This window comes from Macaca fascicularis, chromosome 13 (assembly GCF_037993035.2).
Source record: "Macaca fascicularis isolate 582-1 chromosome 13, T2T-MFA8v1.1".
Classification (NCBI taxonomy): Eukaryota; Metazoa; Chordata; class Mammalia; order Primates; family Cercopithecidae; genus Macaca; species Macaca fascicularis.
This window is the reverse complement of record NC_088387.1, coordinates 83301815-83315980: the sequence shown is the minus strand read 5'-3', so window position 1 is coordinate 83315980 and position 14166 is coordinate 83301815. Positions and strand designations below refer to the sequence as shown.

General features: G+C 40.0%; 1 protein-coding gene across 3 annotated transcripts in view; it reads right to left on the bottom strand.

The window, feature by feature from the left end:
• The window catches only part of DHX57 (DExH-box helicase 57), a 76285-nt gene that overhangs the window by 55588 nt on the left and 6531 nt on the right, over nt 1–14166 (bottom strand). For all 3 annotated transcript variants that reach the window (XM_074011934.1, XM_005576070.4, XM_045369469.3), the window contains exons 2-8: nt 13642–13880; nt 9271–9429; nt 8076–8264; nt 6930–7768; nt 4367–4542; nt 2056–2177; nt 754–949 (exon numbers count right to left, since the gene is read on the bottom strand). In XM_074011934.1, coding sequence (XP_073868035.1) covers nt 754–949; nt 2056–2177; nt 4367–4542; nt 6930–7768; nt 8076–8264; nt 9271–9429; nt 13642–13874 — 1914 coding nt within the window. In that variant the 5' untranslated portion in view covers nt 13875–13880. The remainder of the gene's footprint in view (nt 1–753; nt 950–2055; nt 2178–4366; nt 4543–6929; nt 7769–8075; nt 8265–9270; nt 9430–13641; nt 13881–14166) is intronic.

Genomic DNA, 14166 nt, shown 5'->3' with positions numbered 1-14166 from the left:
TTAATAGGAAACCATACTAAATATAGTTTCTTGCCAGGGACAGTAATAAAATCCTTTCTACTTCATATCAAAATGTTAAGATTTTCATAAAAAGCATTAAAAAACAGTGAATAATGAAATCAGTTCTCAATTTGTCTGCTCCTTATTTGGTTAAATGGATTAAGTCCCACATTCAAGAACATAACAGTCTTTACTAGATGACTTTTGTCAATAAAAAATAAAAAGCTTTACAGAGGAAATTTAGTACAACCAAGTAAGAGTGTTTTTTTGTTGTTGTTTTTTGTTTTTGAGATGGAGTTTTGCTTTTGTTGCCCAGGCTGGAGTGCAATGGCACGATCTCAGCTCACTGCAACTTCCGTCTCCCAGGTTCAAGGGATTCTCCTGCCTCAGACTTCCGAGTAGCTGGGATTACAGGCATGTGCCACCACACTCGGCTAATTTTTGTATTTTTAGTAGAGATGGGGTTTCTACATGTTGGTCAGGCTGGTCTCGAACTCCTGACCTGAGGTGATCCGCCCGCCTTGGCCTCCCAAAGTGCTGGGGTTACAGGCGTGAGCCACTGCGCCCAGCCATGAGAGTTCTTATCCCAAGATATTTCTAAAAGGACTTCACCCCTACCGAAGGTGATCATTAATTTAAAAATAACCTGAAAGTATATATCCCAAATTGCCCATGAATCTCCTAACCCCCAGAACTCTTTATACCTAAAAATCATGAATTTCTGTTACCAGGAAATAAGCAGAGCATACAAACCTTGACACTTTCTAACCGAATCTGGTATCCCACGGTCAGACCCACCCTCTCTGCTCTTTCTTTAGCAACACGTTCAGCAACAGAGATTGCAGAGATTCGTCGGGGTTGGGTACAGATGATGTTGGCCACCTTTTCAGGTGGTCCATTCAGAGAATCATCCAGAATAAACTGTGGAATCTGTGTGGTTTTCCCACATCTGTATATTAAAACAAATAAGTCCTAAAATGAAGTTTTCAAGGGCTAGTTAACTAAAGAAGCAATCATACGGAATGAGGAAAGTGATAAAGCTAATTAGAATACAAATTGTTCAGATTCAGGTATTTTCTAAAACAACCTCCTGACTTATTACCTAGAGGTGAGAAATTCTAGGAATTTGCACTCCAATCAAAAGGACAATCAAATAATAGTTTAGTAACATTTGTAAAATTGGGACTATTGAACAGACATTAGATTAAGGTCTGTAAATGCTTCTAGGAATGTAAACTCTACACATGAACCCTAAAGAAAAGGAGTATTAGCTTATGATTATCAAAATATTTTACATTTTTCCCTTTGATATGTATTAATTTGGCTATGATTAGGCTGAGGTTAAAAAGATAAACTAGATGATACGAATTGTTACCATATCACTGAGTCTGGACACAAATGTAATTATTAAATTGTATAATCTTGAATACATAACTAAATAAAGTCTGCAACTTGTCCCTGCTAAATAGGAGAATGTAAAACAGGAAAAATAATGCACCACAATTAAGTTGTTTTTAAAAGAAAAATAAAGGCTGGGCGTGGTGACTCACACTTGTAATCCCAGCACTTCAGGAGACTAAGGCAGGTGGATCACTTGAGGCCAGGAGTTCGAGACCAGCCTGGCCAACATGGTAAAACCCCCCTCTCTACTAAAAACACAAAAAAATTAGCTGGGTATGGTGGTGCACCATAGGGGTGCACCTGTCATCCCAGCTATTTGGATGGCTGGGGCATGAGAATCACTTGAACCCGGGAGGCAGAGGTTGCAGTGAGCCGAGATCATGCCACTGCACTCCACCCTGGGTGACAGGAAATCAGAATAAATTTAGAAGATAAAAAAGCTTTCAAGCTAAATGTTCTAGAACTATCCTTTAAATTTAAACATGAGCCTTGTTAAAAGTCTTCAGCTGGATGTTTTGCCTTATTTCTCAAGGCAGAGGTATATAATGTCTATAAATCCAGTTACAGTTTTTAACAAGTTGAACTGGTTATGGTAACCAGGGTGCATATAATATTTATAGATGAAAGCTGCCAATGAATAAACTGCATTCTTACCCAGTCATACCACTTATGACAACCACCTGGTGCTTACGCAGTAAGTTAAGAATGGTTTCTCTTTCTTCCCAAGCAGGGAGTGATTGTCTCTCTTGCAGAATGGACTGGAACTGTCTGGAAGCCTAATAAAATCAAAGATAAGACATCATTGGGTTACTTCTCTTTTTTTTCTTTTTTTCATTTGAGACAGAGTCTCACTGTGTTGCCAGGCTGGAGTGCAGTGGTACAATCATGGCTCACTCCAATCTCCACTCCAGGCTCTAGCGATCCTCCTGCCTCAGGCTCCCAAGTAGCTGGGACTACAGGTGTGTGCCACCATACCCAGCTTTTTGTATTTTTTTGAAGAGACAGGATTTCACCATGTTGCTCAGGCTGGCCTCAAACTCCTGTGCTCAAGTAATCCACTTGCCTTGGTCTTCCAAAATGCTGGGATTACAGTTTTGTTTTTGTTTTTGTTTTAAATTACAGAGACCGAGTCTTGTTATGTTGCCCAGGATGGTCTTGCACTCCTGGCCTTGAGTGATCCTTTGTTGGATTTGTTGGGATTGGATGTAGAGGACTTTATTCAGAATGCTGCTCAGAGAATCAGTCAGAATGAGCTGTGGAATCTATACATTAAATAGTTTTCCAACATCTGAATAAACTGAAAGATTTTCTGAGTGAAATAAAGCCCTCTTGCTTAGCACATATCCAGTTCTTCCCAGCAAGGGTCTCTATACCAACACTGTCCAATGGAACTTTCTGTGTTGATGGAAATGTTCTATACCTGTGCTGTCCAATACAGCAACCCCTGGCCACATGTGGTTATTGAGCACTTGAAATGCGAAGAACAGTGTTACTGAGGAACTGAATTTTTAATTTTAATTAATTAATATAAACAGCCAAACATGGGTAGGGGTTACCATATCAGACAGCATAGCTCTAAATAGTATCAGATTTTTACCTAAATCAATAATAGAAAAGCACTCACTAAAGCATTATTTTTGGGCAGTCACTACAACTATATAAATCAATTTCATATTTAATGGCCAATGCTATAAACATTGCCTTGTTTATTAAAACTCTGGCTGTACTTTTGAATACTGTAATAACTTTACAGGAACATGCCATTTCCTATATATAATTTTATCATAAACTTAGCACACTGATCAAATTGAATATCTCATTTTTCGTTTCTATCATCTACAGTGCAATTTATATACATTGTGATGTTCTATGGGTATTGCACTACATCTGTGATGGTGTTATATGGTGTCAAAAATCAGACTGACAGAACTTTAGAACTGGAAGTGCCCTAAGAGAGTATTTAATCCAATTCCCATATTGGTTAAGCAACTTGCCTCTGCCCTATCTCTAACTTTGCCCTCACGGTTCACTTATGAATTCTATTAAAATAACCTTCATGTGAATGGGGTAAAAACAAAATAGACTTTAGAAACAGAATTGGCTAAACCACTCACTAGCTATGTGACCTTGGGCACATTATTTATCCTTTGAGTCTTTGAAACAGGGTAAAAGTCCTTCCTCATCCTTCTCCGTTTATATATTAATTTTTTCTAATGTAAATCGCAGTATTTGTATTGTTTTGTTTTTAGAGACAGGGTCTCATTATGTTTTCCAGGCTGGCATTATCTCCTCCTGCCTCAGCCTTCCAAGTAGCCAAGACTACAGGCATGTGTTACCATGCCCACCTGGCTCTAACCCCACAGTATTTGTTTTTGTTTCGTTTTTTTTTTTTTTTTTGAGACGGAGTCTTGCTCTGTTGCCCGGCTGGAGTGCAGTGGCGCAATCTCAGCTCACTGGAATCTGCACCACCCAGGTTCAAGCGATTCTTGTGCCTCAGCCTCCCAAGTGGCTGGGATTACAGGCACCTGTCACCACGCCCGGCTAATTTTTGTATTTTTAGTAGAGACGGAGTTTTGCCATGTTGGCCAGGGTGGTCTTGAATTCCTGACCTCAGGTGATCTGCCTACCTCGGCCTCCCAAACTGCTGGGATTACAGGTGTCAGCTACCGTGCCCAGCCATTAAACCACAGTATTGATATTCCTTTTACATACCAGATTGTCCGTCACAGTACCAAAGGCACATGATTCTGAGACCATTTGGCATATATGTGTGTGTCTGCTACAGGATTTTCCAAAACCATCTAGCATATACACTTAAGTTTGTTGTGGCCTGTAGAAATTTTGACCACTCAGGGAGAAAATGAAACAAAAGAATATTAGGGAGGGTAGCCAAAGTGTCCTAATTCCTAATCCCATCATCCAGATATTAGGGAGGCAATGCTACTCATTCTCTCACATACCCTACCTGTTTCATTCGGAACTGCTTGCAGATTTTACCATTTTCAGCATGTACTGACTTTGCCTGCCAGTCATATCTTTTGGAAATCTTTTTCTTAAGGTTCACATAGCTTTCATTCTCTACTATAACAGGTGCAGGACCTTCATCCTCATCTGACTCCTCAGATTCTGATTCTTTTTCAACTTGAAGGAAATAAAAGAAAACGTTTCAATACAGAGCCCTTTCTTTAACAAAACGGGAAAGTCGCTGTCTAACAGAGTATCAAGTCAAACAAAAAGTCAAAATGGAGAAAAAGTTAAAACTTGAATAAAGTAAGTTCATTCATTTCCAGTATTTCTATTGCCAAAGAACTTAAAATGCATCCTCAAGTAAACTTTTATCAAGCATAAGTGGTTATTTTTAAATCAAATTAAAAACAAAGTAACATTAACATAATTAGCAGTGAATGTTTCAACTATTTGCAAGTGTCCCCAAATCCTACAACATAAAACAACCCAAATGTCTATCAAATGATGAATCGATGAACAAAATGTGGTATGTCCACATAACAGAATAGTCCTCACTAATAAAAAGGAATGCTGTACTGATATGTGCTAGGACATGGATGAACCTTGAACACATTATGCTAAGTGAAAGAAGCCCATCTCAAAAAGCTGCATATTGTATAATTCCATTTCTATGACATGTCCAGAGTAGGCACACCCATAGAGATAGACAGCAGATTTGTGGTTGCCAGAGCCTGGGGGAAGGGGTAAATGAGGAGAGACTGTTATGGTACATGGGTACAGGGTTTCTTTTGGCAGTGATGATAATGTCCAGGGATTAAAAGGTGGTCATTGTTGCACAACTCTGTAAAAATCCAAAAACATTGAACTATATACTTTAAAAGAGTGAATCTTACGGTATATAAATTATGTCTCAATAAAACTACTATTTTACAAAAAAAGGCCATGGCACATAATTGTCATTTCCCAAGGAACATATTTGAATCCCATGCCCTAGAAGCTGGCATCTGGGAGTGGGTTGGGTGGTTAGTGAGTGAACCTGGCTAACTGACCAGCCCTAACATCTCAGCACAGCATCACTATTCTCTACTCATTGAAGTTTACCCAAGGACTCTTACGTTTCTTTTGTTTCTCTGGAAGAAAGAAAGATAGCAACAAATAAAAGAGGACCCTTCCTTCCCTTCCTTCCTTCCCTCCCTCCCTTCCTTCCTTCCTTCCTCCTTCCCTCCCTTTCTCTTTCTTTTTTCTTTCTTTTCTCTTTCTTTCTCTTTCTCTTCTTCCTCTCTCTCTCTCTCTCTCTCCCCCTCCCTCCTTCCTTCCCTCCCTCTCCTTCCTCTCCTTCCTTCTTTCCTCCTTTTTTTTTTCTTTTTAAGAGATAGAGTCTCACTCTGTCTCCAAGACTGAAGTGCAATGGCTCACTGCAGCCTCTACCTCCCAGGCTGAAGTGATCCCCCAACATCAGCCTCTTGAGTACCTGGGACAGAGTGCACGACCATGGCTGACTAGCTAAGAAAATATATATATTTTGTAGAGATGGGGTCTCGCTATGCTGCCCAGGCTGGTCTCAAACTCCTGGGCTCAAGCAATCCTCTCACCTCAGCCTCCCAAAGTGCTGGGATTACAGGCGTGAGCCACTACACCCAGCAGAGAATTCTTTGAAAGGGGCTTACTTGTGGTGTAAGAATCTGCACAGTAGGCCATGTGTGGTGGCTCACACCTGTAATCCCAGCACTGGGAGGCTGAGGCAGGTAGATCACCTGAGGTCAGGAGTTCGAGACCAGCCTGGCCAACATGGTGAAACTCTGTATCTACTAAAAATAGAAAAGTTAGCCAGGCGTGGTGGTGGGCACTTGTAATCCCAGCTACTCAGGAGGCTGAGGCAGGAGAATCACTTGAATCTGGAGGGCAGAGGTTGCAGTGAGCTGAGATTGCACCACTGCACTCCAGCCCGGGGGACAAGAGTGAAACTCCATCTCAAAAACATAAAAAGAATCCTCAAAAACATAAAAAGAATCTGCACAGTAAACCTGGATCTAGACTAGGCTAGAAGCCTGCACAAGTATTTGAGGATTTAGGGATTCATAGAGCTATCCCTAATGAATTCTGGGGATCTAGTATACCAAAAGCAGGAGGGTATGGATAGTGGTATTGAAAGCAAAATATCTCTAAAATTTCATTTGAAAGTAATTCAGTATATAATATAAGAAGTAATCATATGAAAACCAAATGAATTAAATAAAATAGATTTTCTGAGAAGGTACCTTAAGGTCCTTCCAAGCCTCAGATTTTATATGGTTAAAATAAACACACATCACAACAAACTTCAACTCAGGAAGCCTATCCACAGCAACACAACTGGGCCTTAAGCAACACAATTGAGCCTTACAATTAAAGTTGGACACAATTACAGTTCAGGGAATTCTCATTCCCTTTTGCCCATGGGACTGAATGGCTTGTTCAGCTTGTTCAAGATCACTAAGCCATCCTGGATCAGCTTTAAAAGCTTTGACTTCTAAACCCATCATTCTGAATGCCTCCCTCCACAAGATCAATGCCTTACATACCTTCTGGAATTTGATTAGAAACAAAAGAATTATTTGGAATCATTGGTTTATGACAGGCAGGATTATTTATTCTGGTCCTAGAGGGTACTGGCAGAACGTTCATGGGAGGGACACTATACTTGTGATGGGTATTCGTTAGTAACTTGATTATTTCCGATTCTTCCTCTAAAAGGGTTATCAAAGAATATACAACAGGTTCCGAAGTTTCCGCAAATGTCAAGGCCTTGTCATAAAGAAACTCAGAAATATGTAAACGACAAGCCAGAGGTAGGTTCTCATTGGTGGAATAAAATGCCACGAGGGGAGCTTGGTAGGGATATTTGTGGTCTTTAGAAAATCGAATTTCAAGTTCATATAAAAAAGATCCATCTTCATTAGCATTAAGATGAGAATCATCTACACTTCTTTCTATTCTTCCAACAATTTGATTTGGGGGCACTTCATGTTTGAATTTGCATTTCGATCCAAATTTACAATTTCCTTTGAGGTAAAATTTACAGATTTCAAGTGAATTCTCTTGTACATTTTTGGTACTTTCTTTTGGCTTGGATTTGCGGAATCTACTTGTCAAATATTCCAGTTCTAATCCAATGGTCCAGACTCTGTTCTGAATTCTTTCTATAAATTTTTCTCCACAGATGGACTTGAGAGCAAACGCCTCTTCCTGTCGCTGTTCCATACACTCATCCAAGCTTATCTGGTTGACTGCCTCAGAGATCTTCATCCTCTCTCCAAATGTCTCTGAAAAACACTGGGTAAGGAGATGCTCTAGTGATGCTCCCACATCTCCATCACACATCCTCAGGACTGCTTGACAGCGTTCAATATTGAAACCATACCTGTCAAGGGCAAAACATGACAAAAATGGCACATAAAAAGCAGTATCACACCATTACAGTAAAATTCATTTAAATATGCTTATATGAAGTTATGACTATACATAGGCAGGGCTTGTATTTTGAAAAAGCAACCCTGATAACAATAAGCCGTCCTGAATGACCCCATCTGATAAGATAGAATATTAGGCCTAGCAGGCTTTGCTGGAACCCACAAAATAGGAAAGTACACAAAGAGGGGTAGTGGGTTTCTATGATTTCAGTTTCCTTGAATTCTTTCCCAACTCCTAAAAATGATTAAAGCAATCACCTGGAAAGTTTTTGCACTGCAAATGGGGAGACTGTAAATTCTGGAACATGAGGCTCCACTGGGGCTAAGCCAGCATATTCCAAAGGATCCAAGTCGGGAACGAGGGAAGTTTCCTGTCCAGCTGGCCAGTACCGCTCATCGTTACAGCAATCAGGCTCATCGTCTTCCTCCTCCCCAGAAATGCCTCTTCTAGCAAAGGCAACATTTTCATATATTAGATATTACTTTCTACTTACTTCAAAGAAAAATTTAGCAAAGGTCTAAGAATTTAATTAATAGGCTCCTGACTACTCTTCAGTTGCTGATTTAATCTTATATTGAACTATTAATTTATACCTTGGCAATTAACATTTAGCAGTCATTTATTAAATGCCAGGTACTGTGTTAAGTGCTTTATATGAACTAACTCCTTTAATCTTCCCAATAACTGTGCCAAGTAATATTGGAATGTCCTTTTTTTTTTTTAAGATGATCAACTAAAACTCAAAGAGGATTAGTAACTGCCTAGGTTACACATTAAGGAGCAAATAGAGATTTTACCAAAGGCAGGCAGATTCCAGAGCCTATGTTCTTAATCACAGAAACCTTGGCTATCCTCTGTCTTCTCATTCATAAAAATAACTATCCCTAATTGTTCGTTTTGCTACATAATCTCCTTTTCTAAATCTCAAACAGATAAGAGATTTGTAGATAGGATGGAAAATGAGCTGTTCATGACTGGCCACTAATTAATTCTGGTAAATGGAAAGAAGGAATTAACTCCTTCAACCGAAATCCCAAACAAAAGAGCGACTAAGATTTAAGAATAAAAGCTTTCTCTTAGGCAGATGGTCATGATAAGCAAATCCTGAGACCGCACCTGACCAAGTCAGTATTTGCTCCTTGAACACTACTTCTACTTGTTCATTACAAGGGTTTATCTGGAAGATTACAGATAAATCAGTTACTGAATCCATATGAGCACTGCCCTGGAAAAAAATAAAGATACAAAGGCAATCCCATGGATGCTACAAAACAAACTCACTCTAAAATTGTTGCTGAATAATTATTCTTGTATTTCTCTTGACTCACTTTCAACTAATTATATGGCCACAATAGAATCAGTACTGACACAGCATTCCAAAGATGCACAGGACCTTCACACTGCCAGTATGTTTTCCTTACTATCATAGTTTATTCAAATAAAACAATTTACTCAGATCCAGCATCAGCATCTTGTTCTTGCAGGTCTCGGAGAAGAGCTTTCACTTTCTCTTGATTCTCAGAAGTCATATGTAGAGTCTGAAGGGGTACTTTGGCTTTGGGTTTCCATTTTGGGCGTGCCTCTCCTTTGCTTATGTTACTGTTGCTAGGTCTATAGAGGACAAAAGAGCAAAATTACACACATTATCTGTGATCAGAACTTTTACACTCTCCTCAGGGTCCCCAAATATACACAATACAAACTGGATTGTCAAGTATCTTACAAAAGATGACAATGAATGTGAGGAGATTCTCCATTTTCTATAGTATTTACCAGACTTCATTATATCAAAACTGCTGGAAAAAAACCTTATCAGATTCTTGGCCAGGCGCAGTGGCTCACGCCTGTAATCCTAGCACTTTGGGAGGCCGAGGCTGCTGGATCACCTGAGGTCAGGAGTTAGAGACCAGCCTGGCCAACATGGCGAAACCCTGTCTCTACTAAAAACACAAAAATTATCTGGGCATGGTGGTGCGTGCCTGTAATCCTAGCTACTCAGGAGGCTGAGGCAGGAGAATCACTTGAACTCGGAGGTGGAGGTTGCAGTAAGCCAAGATTGCGCCACTGCACTAGAGCCTGAGAGACACAGCGAGACTCCATCTAAAAAAAAGAAAAAAAGTCTTACCAGATTCTTAATCATTAATTCTGGCTTCACTAACTCAAGAATCCTTGGGAAAAAGCAATGCTAATGATGGTTTCCTCTGCACTATAGGGTTCTGAAAAGAAATAAGCTACACACAAAGAGCATTTCATTTCATTCTGCATTAAAATCTGAAAACCACTGAGTTTCATTCTTCCTTGTGAATATTAGGTCCTATTTCTAAAATACCCAATTATCTTTATTTCTGATTATTAAAAAAAAAAAAAAAAAAAAGGCCAGGGGCAGTGGCTCACACCTGTAATTCCAGCACTTTAAGAGGCTGAAGTGGTAGGATTGCTTAAGCCCCAGGAGTTCAAGACCAGCCTGGGCAATATAGCAAGATCCTACTTTAAAAAAAAAAAGAAATAAAAAAATTACACAGCATATATAATCTTTTATTTTTTGTCTGATCATGAGGAAATGATCAGTAAAAATGAGGGGGAGTTGCGAGTTTCACATGTTCCTATCTTAACCACCATTTATTTGTACACCCCTGTGACTTGCCTTCCTTCCTGTTATTAAGGGTGAACCATCCTTTATCTTAAAGTCAGTCTTTCTATTTGTAAACTATATGCCATTTCTTTAATCTCCTCAAGGAAATCATTCCAACACTTATCCTCCTTTCTACATCACTGGTTTTTCATTCTTCTTTGGATCATTCCCATCAGCATACAGACATACTATAATGTCTACCCTCTTAAAAAAAAATCAAACCAAGTCAAATCCTCCCTTGAGTGCACATCTCCCTACAGCTACTGCCCCATCTCTCCTTCCTCTAGCTCCCTTATAGTAAAGCTTCTCATTTAGGTTATCAAAATCATTGTCTCTGTCTCCATTTTCTTTCCTTGTCTCTCTGAAACACAACCCAATCAGTATTTCCTATGCTAATACAGCTCTTGTCAAGGTTAACTATGATATCCACATTGCCAAATCCAGTGGATAATTCTTAGTGCACATTTTCCTTGACCTGCCAGAAGCATTTTTCCACAAATGTGTACCCTCTTTAAGCATACAATTCAATCTTATTGACTATTCTCCTTTAAAACACCTTTGTCCCTTGGCTTCCAAAAACCACTCTCTTAGTTTCCTACTTCATTGGCAGCTCCTTCTCAATCCCTTTTGTTTTTCATACTTTCTCTTAGTTTTATTTTTTAATTAAAATTTTTAATTGATACGTAATAACTGTACATTCTTTATAGGGTTGATAGTGGTTTGGCTGCAAGTCAAATCTCATCTTCAATTGCAGTTCCCATAATCCCCATATGTCATGGGAGGGAACCAGTGGGAGACAGTTGAATCATGGGGGCAGTCTCCCCCATACTATTCTCGTGATAGTGAGTAACTTCTCATGAGATCTGATGGTTTTATAAAGGGCGTCCCCCTTCACTTGGCTCTCATTCTTTTCTCTCCTGCCACCTTGTGAAGAAGGATGCGTTTGCTTCCCCTTTTGGCATGATTGTAAGTTTCCTGAGGCCACCCCAGCCCTGTGTTTTTTGCTATTTCCTAAACCTTCCAAGCACATTCCTGCCTTAAGAAATTGCTATTCCCTCTGCCTTGAATATTCTATACTCAGAACTTCACAGCTTATTCCTTTACTTACTTCTTGCCTCTCTTCACGTGATATCTTATTGGGGGCTATCTACCTTATTGGGGGGCTTTCTACATAACATAGTAATTCTATTTTGGTATTTTATATCCCTGTTACACTCCTTTATTTCTCTCCATAGCATGTGCCAACGGGTAATGTTATACATTTGTTTATGTCTTTTCTATCTCAAATCCCATTCTATCTAGATAAGGACAATATTTTACTCCCTGCTGCAATTCGAAGTCCCTAAAACAAAAAACAGTGCCTGGTGCATTCAGTAAATACTTACTGAATGAATGAACACCTATGGACTCCAATAATGTATAATATCCACATGTTTTGAAAAATCATAGAGCTGCAGCTAACTCAGAAGTTAGGTTCTTGGCTAGGCACAGTGGCTCATGCCAACTGTGGCTCACCTCCAACACTATGGCAGGCCACGGCAGAAGAATCGCTTGAGCCCAGGAGTTCGAGACCAGCCTGGGCAACACAGAGAGACTATGCTGCTTGCTATTTATAAAGTCTATAGTAGTGTACAGTAATATCCTAGGCCTTCACATTCACTCACCACTCCCTCACTGACTTACCCAGAGCAAATTCCAATCCTGCAACTTCCATTCATGGTAAGTGCCCTATACAGGTACCATTTTTAATCTTTTATACTCTATTTTTACTATATCTTTTCTATAACTAGACATGTTTACATACACAAATACTTACCATTGTGTTATAATTGCATATTTAGTACAGCAACATGCTGTATAGATTTGTAGTCTAGGAGCAATTGGCTACATCATATAGCCTAGGTGTGTTGTAAGTTGCACCATCTGGGGTTGTGTAAGTACATTCTATGATGTTTGAACAACAATGAAATCGCCTAACAATGCATTTTTCAGAACACATCTCTGTCAACAAGTGATGCCTAATTGTATTTATACTGTATAACATGCAATAGCAAAATGTTTACTTTTATTACTCATTAGAATTACTAGAATTCCCATAATTTATTCATTAGTTAAAAGTTGAATAGGAGAGAAGCCTAGATAAGACATCTGTTACTGGTCACCACATGTAACACCATCAGATGATGGCTGATTTGGCTGGAAAACACACAGCTTATCAACTAGAAAGACACAGTACAGTCATGTTGCACTTTAGGCTGTTCAATGTTTGCTTTTTGAGATGGAGTCTCACTCTGTCACCCAGGCTGGAGGGCAGTGGTGTGATTTCAGCTCACTGCAACTTCTGCTCCCAAGTTCAAGCAATTCTTCTGCCTCAGCCTCCCTAGTAGCTGGGATTACAGCTGACCACCACCATGCGTGGTTGATTTTTGTATTTTAGTAGAGATGGGATTCCAACCTATTGGCCAGGCCGGTCTCGAACTCCTGACCTCAAGAGATCTACCCACCTGGGCCTCCCAAAGTGCTGGGATTACAGGCGTGAGCCATTGTGCCTGGCCATGTTCAATGTTAACATCATCATTTTAACATCAATCTATGATGCCTAAGGAATACTTAAAATAATTTTCCTCACACTATTTCTGTATTTACTTTCAGAGTAACACTGGGTATAACAGCAGTATTACACTCAATTCACAGCGTCATGCAACCTACATACACACAAAAGCTGTTATTTCCCATCATGCCTTCAGAAATGGGTTACAAAGCCGGGCGCGGTGGCTCACGCCTGTAATCCCAGCACTTTGGGAGGCCGAGGCGGGCGGATCACAAGGTCAGGAGATCGAGACCACGGTGAAACCCCGTCTCTACTAAAAATACAAAAAATTAGCCAGGCGCGGTTGTGGGCGCCTGTAGTCCCAGCTACTCGGGAGGCTGAGGCAGGAGAATGGCGTGAACCCGGGAGGCGGAGCTTGCAGTGAGCCGAGATCGCGCCACTGCACTCCAGCCTGGGCGACAGAGCGAGACTCCGTCTCAAAAAAAAAAAAAAAAAAAAAGAAAGAAATGGGTTACAAAGAGGAAGACAATTAATTTGACCAGAATTACTCGACTTTTTTTCCCTTCTCAGCCATCTGTTGTCCCATACATTAGGGGTTGATACCATTTCCATATTTAAACATTCAAAGAGTTATAATGACCTGGAAGGGCGCCTTGATTCACTGAAGATACAAAAGTCATCTCCATCATCCCATATTCTACTGGAGGCCTTTCTGTTGCCGCCACCTCCACCACCACCACCGCCACCGCCACCGCCACCACTACCACTCCCATGAGATTTACTGGCGTGACTCCTGCCTCCTCTTCCTCCTCTAGAAGACCCTTTTCCACCTCCTTTGCCTGGCTTGCCTTTTCTTCTTACTGAAGAACTCATTTTCACCTGTAAGAGAAAAAAATTAATGTAGACATCATAAAACCAGACAGGTATGATAATCCTTTGTTTGCCAAACTTATGAATATAGGCTACTTTAAAGAAATGAAGGAAAATGCACATGTAAAAAGAGCTGATCTTGGAGCAGGATTCTGAATCTGTTCCAGTGAAAACATTTTAAAACTACAAAATAAAAAGAGCCAGCCAATTTAGGGGTAGTGTGGATAAATCTTCACAAAAGATTTATAAGTACTTCTACCTCAGGACTAATATTATTGAATGTCTCTGACACAGA